General features: G+C 32.0%; 2 protein-coding genes across 2 annotated transcripts; both read left to right on the top strand.

Moving 5' to 3' along the window:
• Positions 1 to 1919: 1919 nt before the first annotated feature.
• On the top strand, positions 1920 to 3089 carry LOC145822194 (serpin-Z10-like). Its single transcript, XM_082918795.1, has 4 exons — positions 1920 to 2149; positions 2467 to 2539; positions 2597 to 2680; positions 2991 to 3089. The coding sequence occupies exons 1-4, from the start codon at positions 1920 to 1922 to the stop codon at positions 3087 to 3089; spliced, it is 486 nt and encodes a 161-aa protein (XP_082774921.1).
• A 1848-nt stretch (positions 3090 to 4937) lies between these two features.
• On the top strand, positions 4938 to 7541 carry LOC114271172 (serpin-ZX). Its single transcript, XM_028212783.2, has 2 exons — positions 4938 to 5462; positions 6577 to 7541. Exons 1-2 carry the CDS (start codon positions 5097 to 5099, stop codon positions 7408 to 7410), a joined length of 1200 nt encoding a protein of 399 aa, XP_028068584.2. The 5' UTR covers positions 4938 to 5096; the 3' UTR covers positions 7411 to 7541.
• Positions 7542 to 8559: the final 1018 nt, after the last annotated feature.

Raw genomic sequence — 8559 nt, forward strand, 5'->3', positions numbered from 1 at the left:
AAAATATAATTCTGAGTTTAACAGTACCAACTACGTTTAAAACAAAGGTATAATGAATTACTTATGACCATTTAAAGCAATTCTAGACTTTAAAAAAAAAAAAAAAAAAACAAACAGTGCCTCAACATCCAGCCGCCAAGCCAGCCAAGCGAGAGCGGAAAACGATGCGCATGCATGGGAAGAGCGCTTGGCGCGTGGTAGTGTGTGGCCGCCGCTGACGACATCATCTGGTGCGTGCAACTCACGCGCCGCCTTCCGTGGTATTTTCTGGTTCAATTTTGGTACTACCGGACTCCATTTTCTAAAATAAAAGCAATGGTGGACTCAAAAATGGCATTTAACAAACACAAATAATGGGGTGTATCATACTCTCTCTCTCTCTAATGAGAGTGGAAATGCAGAAACTATGCATTTTATCTTCTTTCTTAAGCCACCAAAAAGCCAAAATGAACCTAAATTAGGATTTGATTTTTCTCATCAACCGTAAGTCCAAATCTAACAAATAATATATGATTTCGAAGGTCTTAAAACAAGGATTTTAAATATGTAAGATTTGTAAACTGTAATTAAAGCATGTAAAACCATCATGCGTGTAAAGTTTCGGGAATATAAAATGGGTTTCTATTTTTCTTGAAATCTAACCATTGAATTTTCATGAAACTTTGCAGATATGTTTTACATGAAATGTACTACAACATATGTAAATTTCAAGTTGATCGGAGGAAGTTTGAAAAAATATTAATTTTCCATGCATATATCATATATATATAATTATATACATATCTTAATGCACAAAAAATAAGCACGAAAATATTCATTTAAGGCTTTGATACCAATGTAAGATATAGATAACGCAGTGAATAAAAGGATTTGGGCATACCTTATGTGATAGAATCCGAAACGAATAACCTTGTGGATAAATCACGTGCTTCACAACCACGAACTAAGAATACCCAGCAATTGAGTGATACTAGAGTATGAGTATCACCCACTCTAGTCGCAGTGCAAAGTCTTGATCGTTATTCTAATGGGAGAGAGTTAGAGAGAATATGGGAAAAATCATTCGTTATTCGATTCATCCCCCATTCCATATACCATGTCAGATATAGGTCAGATTCTAACGATTTATCCATATATCTAGATAAGATATGATAGATATAGATATTGAGATGGTGGGTTATCCAAACAAGACAAATCAAAATTCAAATTACATGGGTAATTTGAATGGGTTATGCGTCATGCCACATGAGAGTACCCAAATCCAGATTCAATACCCCACCTAATTTCCAACAATAAGAGTCTTGTGGGGTCTTATAAGGGCCGGAGGTCTAAATCATTGCTCATAATAATGAAACCAACATCTTCTTGGAATCGGAATGTCAAATCCCTTGCATATCCTTTGACATTTTGAATACTTTTCATTTTTTTTTTTTTTTTTTTGATATAGACTAGGTTTTCAATTTGAAGGATTGAGTTTTGCTTGAAGTTATATATATATTTTTATATATTATTTCAATTTTTATGTTTCCAGAATATTTTCCAAAGTATTTTGGCCATCAGTTGTTAAATCATCAGCAACGCTAAGTACTCAAAAAAAAAAAAATTTATGTGTAGACCTCACTTTAGAAGAATTAGATCTCAGTCATATATCAATTTTTTTGTTAGATTTCTAGTCCAAGGTTTTTGAGTTCTTAGGCTTTGTTCAAAATCATATGGGTAAAATCGTTAAATGATCATGGTCACTGATTGCCTCAATTTCAAATTGAAATCTCACACTAATTTGATTACAACCTTATTAATTACAACAATATTGAAAATCATTTTAGGCTGGAGACGTGATACATGAAATTAACTCATGGGCTGAGAAAGCCACCAAAGGGTTCATCACAAACATTCTGGAACCTGGTTCCTTAACCCCAATGACAGTACTTGTTCTCGCAAACGCACTCCACTTCAAAGAAACTTGGTCTGATAAATTCGACTCAAATCTCACTCAAAACAGAGACTTTTGTCTTCTCAACGGATCTACCATTTCAACCCCATACATGACCAGCCAAGAGGACTATCAATTTGGATCATTCGATGGTTTCAAGGTCCTCAAAATCCCATACAAATCAAAGAATCTCAAATCATTAAACCAAACCCAACTGTCTATGCTTTTGTTTGGAAAGAATTAATTTAGCCCGACTTTTTTTGGCTAATTTAGCCTAGCCAAATTAACTCCATTTGTGAAGAACTTTCGGTTTTTTTGGTTTGAATGTGATGGTTGTGAGAAAAAACATAAAATGATTATGGTTTGAATGTTGCATTTTGTCTTATTAACTAAATTGATCTATTTTGTCTTTTTGTGTTTATTTAGGTATTTTAGCCCTTCCCAAACAAGCTCTTTTTGCTTCCAAACAAGCTAGACGGACTTCCAGATCTTCTGGAAACAATAAACTCCGATTTTGTGTTGTTGAATCGGAGTCTCATGAACTTGGAGGAAGTGGAACATGACAAGTTTCGGATACCCAAATTCAAATTCTCATACGGTTTTAATGTTCGCGAGGCCTTGGAGGACTACGTGGGAATATCATTGAACGTCAATCCGAGATAGGAAATGTTTGTGTCAAACATATTTCATAAAGCTTGTGTTGAGATAGACGAGGAAGGCACGGAGGCTGCGGCTCGGATGAGGAATGTTCGTTCTACATGCTGAAAAGACAAAGTTATTCGTAGCGGATCATCCTTTTGTGTTCATGATCATGTATGAGATTCCGGGGTTTTTTTTTCACAGGTGCAGTAGTAGTCAATCCAACGGTTTAGTATTTGTGTGAGGAAAAAATACTTAAATTGTCATATGAATTTTTGTTCTCTTTAGTTTGGTTATTAATTTGGAGTTCGGTAATTATGTCGAAAGATTTTCATTTGGGAATGAGATAAAGTTATGATCTAGTAGAAAAATAGTTTGTCATCATTTATTTGTTTTTGTTGATCTTAATATTTTTAAGCATGCTAATTTTGGTGTAATGAGGAATTATGATGATGATGACAGTATAATCATAGAACCTGAATTTCAGTTGCTTGTGTTCTTCCAATGGGCAACTTGAGACGTTGGTGACTCCATTACAAGTCTTATTTTAATAATTTAAATTATTTATTTTATTTCGATAATTACTTTTTAAATTATTTATTTTATTTCAATAATTACTTTATTTATTTTGTAAGATTACTGTGTATATAATATCATAATCTTTTTTATTTTAGGAGCACTTTTTCATAAATCCCTTTCACCTACTTATGTTCCATTTAGTCCACATTATTTTCTTATATTCCAATAAGTCCTATGAGTGATACAGTTATCAAAATACCCCTAATAATATTCACATTTACAGTGTGAATGTTCACACTGTCAATGTGAATGTTGACACCATCAATGTGAGTGTTAGCACGTCAATGTGAATATTCACATTATAAAATATGAATATTCACATCACCAAATTGGTAACCGTTCAAAAAAAATTTGTAAGGCTAGAAATGTCCATAAAATACTTTAAATATGAGAATTAGGATTTTATAAATCAAATGTTCAAATAATAGGATTTATTAGAATATAAAAATATCGTATGGACTAATTGAAATACAAACACTTAAAAAATGATTTTCTAATGAATCTCCCTATATTTTATCAAAAAAATAGGCAAAAAAGCAATAAACTTACCCATTACAACAAGAATAGATTGATAGTGTTTGATTTAAATTTGAGAAAAAGAAAAAAAATTCTAGGCCTAAGCTTTAAATTTTATCAATTTAAATTATAATATTTTAATTTATTCTTAATCTAAACCTTCTCCTACTTTCGCTAGGTAAAAATGATAAAAAAAAATTATTTTAGCAATTAAATTCAATGCAAGTGTACATAAAATGTCTTAAATATCCTTTTAAATATTGTTGAGTTTAATAACTCAAATACATTTTTTTGTCAATTTTACTTAGCAAAAATAAGTAGATAGTTTAGATTGAAAACAAACCAAAATATTAAAAATTAAATTGAGAAAATGATTAAAATTTATTTGTTTTTTTTATATACAAAATAGCGGTTAGTATATTAATAGTTAAATTATAACATTAACATCTCTCCATAGACTCAAACCTCAAATCTCACTCATCTTGGCACTTAAATACTCTCTCCATGACGATTTAGGCAAAATTAATAATTGAGTCCATATTTGGTTTGATTTTCAAAAATTTGTTTCAGATTTTTTTTTAAAACTAAAGTGAAACAAATAAAAAAAAAATCTAAAAAAATATCATTTTTATAGAATTGTATCTTTTGGGAGGTTAGAAATAATTTTTAAAAGATTTAATTATATTTTTTATATCTATTTTTATTAAATAAGTTTTCATTTTTTGTCCTGAAACACAAGCCAAACAGGCCACAGTGTTTCTTTTATTAAAATGGTCAAATCTTGAATTTTTTTCCTTTGAATTTTGACTGTTTTTCTTGGCCACCAAGAATAAATTTCATTAATCAAAATAATACAGTAGTAGTAGTATTAATAATGGAAAATGTTATGAACTCCAAACAAATTATCAAATTTTCTACCAACCTCTCACATGGATGTGGAATTCACACAAATTAAGGGTTGGTTTGGGATATCCTAAAAAAGTGCACTTTTTGACTTATTGGTGGGTTTGGGTTGGATTTGGGTTGGGTTTGATGTGATGTGTTAGAGAGGTGATGTGATTTAAATAAGATGATGTGACTTAAATAAGATAGTGACTTTTTGACTTTTTGACTTATTTAGTACATGCCAAACTAGCCCTAAATGTGTGTGGGTCCCACACCCATATAAGAGATTTGGTAAAAAATTTAATAATTTATTTGGATTCCTTAGCCTAACTCATTAATAATAATAAATTTCATTATATAATCATAATTGCACTACTAAAAAACCGGGATTTGAAGAGTCCCAAAAGGAATCTTGCGTTTATAGGCACCAACAACTAAGGCAAGTCTTGTACAATACATATACCTCTCCACTATCTTTGCTCCTAGAAGAAACTCCCTTCTACCTCAAGACTCCATCTTCAAACAAAAAAAGAGGTTACAAAAGATGGAATTCTGCATGAGAATTACCAAGCATCTATTGCTTCAAGAGGTTGGAAAGAGCATTAAGAACAACTTAGTGTTGTCTCCATTATCGATCAATGTCGTTCTAAACATGGTGGCCGCTAGATTAGCTGGCCCTGCTTTAGAACATGTGATGGGCCATTTAGGGTTCAAAACCATCTCTGATATTCATTCCAACTCTTCTGAGATCATGGCGGTCGCGGCTGGCGATGGAGAGAATGGGGGTCCTGTTTTTACTATGGTGAATGGTGTTTGGGTTGATAAAGAGTTTGCTTTAAACCCTAGTTATGAGAAGGTTCTTAGAGAGAGATTTGATTGTGAATTCAATACTGTTGATTTTCGAACTCAGGTAATTATATCTTTCACCTTTTTTCTTTTTCTTTTTTTGGATCAGAATTATATCTTTCATTTTAATCTTTGTATTATTAGCGATTTTGGTCTCTATACGGAGGATGGTATATGACGTAGGGATTGTTCTTCCGACTCTGTTTGACAATAGCAAGAAAGATCACAATTTTTTATTATTATTTTTTTTTTGGTAATTTTTTAAAATTTTGTATTAAAATTTTGAAAAAATTACAAAAACAAAAACAAAAAAAAAAACACTATGGTTTGACCCATGTACCAAAATTTTAATGTTGCTAATTTATAATTTAATTCTTTGATTTATTTTCAATCGCCTAGTTTAAATTTAAAACAAGTCAAAATATTAGAGTTTAAATTGATAATTTAAAAAACTTTTATCTGAAAAATTTTGCTTCTTATTTTAAAAAAAAGAAACTTCAACTTCTTTATTTATTTTTTTTTACTTATCAGATTATTTAGAATTTAAAAGTGAAAAAGTTTTTTTTAAAAAAAAATTAAAAAGAAAGAAGAAAAAAAAAGAGAAAAGAAATCAGTCTTGAAGAACTTTGAGCATTTGATTTTCAAACGTGTTTCTGGAATATTTTCGCAGGTGTTTGCAAAGCTTTTTGAAACCCTTGAAAAAGAAAATAATGAAACCCTATAGACGCATTCTTAGGATCAGAATTTCCAATTCCTTGATTTGAACTTTGATGTCCTTTTGATTTGATTGAGTTTTGGGGTTTCTTTTTATTCCTCAGAAAATCAAGACATACCATTATGTTGAATGTATCTGTCTTAAAATAATAACTCCATTTGATTTTGTATTATGATTTTGGAATATTTTCAAAACTATCTAACCATCAATACAAAATCATAAGGGCAGCATTGTTTCATGATCATGGGTTTTTGTTTCTAAATATTTTCTCTACATTAACATATAATAAATTTAGATTTTATATTGCATTAGTAGAAGGAAAAAAAAATGACAAAGTGTCTTGAAAAAGAGTAAAAAGATTACAGCATCGAATCCTTAATTTGATTTCGAGAGTTTCTAAATACATACATAATATCATAAATTACATAGTTTCTAAATACATACATAATATTATAAATTACAGGCGGAGGAAGTGATAGAAGAAGTAAACACATGGGCTGAGAAAGCATCGAGAGGGCTTATCACAAACATTCTAGAACCCAGTTCCTTAGATCCAATGACACAACTTGTTCTGGCAAACGGACTCTACTTCAAAGGAACGTGGTCCAAAAAATTTGATGCAAATCTCACTCAAAACCGAAACTTTTATCTTCTCAACGGAGATAAAATTTCAACCCCATTCATGTCTAGTCGAAAAGACTATCTATTCAGATCATTCAACGATTTCAAGGTCCTCAAAATACCATACCATTGTGGGAATCTCAAATCACTCGACAACACCAAAATCGATGACATCAATACCGATGACTCCGATTACGACTCTGATTACGACAACACCAACGACGGCACCCCCCGATTCTCTATGTTCTTCTTGCTCCCAAACAAGATAGACGGACTTCCAAATCTTTTGGAAAAGCTAAATTCCGATTGTGGGTTGTTGGATCAGAGCCTCATGAACTTGTGGAAAGCGGAGCTCAACAAGTTTTGGATCCCGAAATTCAAATTCTCGTTCGATTTTAAGGTTTGCAAGGCCATGGAGGACATGGGAGTATCATTGAATGTTAAATCAGAAACAGTTGTTTCAACCATTCTTCATAAAGCTTGTGTTGAGATAGACGAGGTAGGCACGGAGGCTGCAGCCATTACTGTCAGCATGTTAATGGGATGTTCACTGTATGAGCCAGAAAAAGTTAACTTTGTTGCGGATCATCCTTTCTTATTCATGATCAAGGAAGAGGTCTCGGGGTTGGTTATTTTTGCAGGTGCAGTACTCAATCCGGCAGAAGTTTCGTTTTAGTTTGAAGGGGGGGGGGGGAGATTCAATTATCGTGTTTAGTTTAGGAATTTTGAGTTGCAATAATGCAAATTATGTATAGGAGATTTTAGTTGGAAATAAAGAAAAGTTATGATCTAGTCTTTTATAATCAACTTTAACCTTGCAAGATGAAAACAATAAAAAAATATATGTATTGTTTTTGTTTTTTAGATGTGAATATTTTTGAGCATGCTATTGTTGGAAATTTTTACGATGATTTTGATGATACAGTAGCAAAAGATGATTGGATGAAATTTTTAGTACACATCAAAACAGCTTAAATGGCGATGATGTAGCATAATGAGAATAATACAGTTTGCATTCATTTTAGATGAAATGGTGCTTCGGAGTAGGATGATTTTTATCTTAAAGATTTTAAGCGATTTGAAGGCTGTACATGATCTTGTTCTGCTAAAAGTGTTTTACTATATTTTCATCTTCATACTTGCAACATAATAGTAATTAGTTTGGTTATTACTACCCACAAGTCCTATACAACCTTTTGCGGAAATCTCTTGAACTCATACGCAGCTTAAATGGAAAAAGAACTATTTTTCTTTTATATTCCCTAATGACCTGAAAATAATTTTCAAAAAAAGAAATACAATTTGTTGTATTAGAAATAGGAACCAGATATGGAGTTGGAGTTGGCTTCTTGGATCGAAGGATTCCTTGGAGCATGCTTTAAGATGGATGGTGGTGTTAACAGAGAACTGCAAGAGATTCTAATAGTTGTGGAAAAGAGTGACTGAAGGCATGTCATGAACTTTTCTAAGCATTTACAAGATTTTGCAGAGAAAATTGAAAATGCAAAGGAAATGTTAATTGCATGATTGAGTATATACTGCAAACCGATTAACATAGCAGAAAAGCACAACATAAACCACTAACCCCTTGGTATGGATAGCATGCATAATGGACGTGTTGGTATGGATATCATGCATAATGGACGTGTTAGTAGTATTGTTAGTGTCACTGGCCAAATTTTAGCTAGTTACAGTAATGTTTGGATGCCACAATAGAAGTGCTAAGTAATGTGTTAGTGGGTTTTGTTAGCATCAGTTGCTAAGTTCTTTGTCAACTGCAGCTAGCGCAGGGAATCGTTTTTTTGTGTTACGAGTTGACCGGCCG

The sequence above is a fragment of the Camellia sinensis genome, chromosome 3, assembly GCF_055761805.1.
Source record: "Camellia sinensis isolate YWXY chromosome 3, ASM5576180v1, whole genome shotgun sequence".
NCBI lineage: Eukaryota > Viridiplantae > Streptophyta > Magnoliopsida > Ericales > Theaceae > Camellia > Camellia sinensis.

Coding starts and splice junctions, on each gene's coding strand:
- LOC145822194 (XM_082918795.1), top strand. CDS start 1,920: ATGACAGTACTTGTTCTCGCAAACGCACTCCACTTCAAAGAAACTTGG. Junction 2,150..2,466: donor TCATTAAACCAAACCCAACT/GTCTATGCTTTT, acceptor GTTGAATCGGAG/TCTCATGAACTTGGAGGAAG. Junction 2,681..2,990: donor CTGCGGCTCGGATGAGGAAT/GTTCGTTCTACA, acceptor AATATTTTTAAG/CATGCTAATTTTGGTGTAAT.
- LOC114271172 (XM_028212783.2), top strand. CDS start 5,097: ATGGAATTCTGCATGAGAATTACCAAGCATCTATTGCTTCAAGAGGTT. Junction 5,463..6,576: donor CTGTTGATTTTCGAACTCAG/GTAATTATATCT, acceptor TATAAATTACAG/GCGGAGGAAGTGATAGAAGA.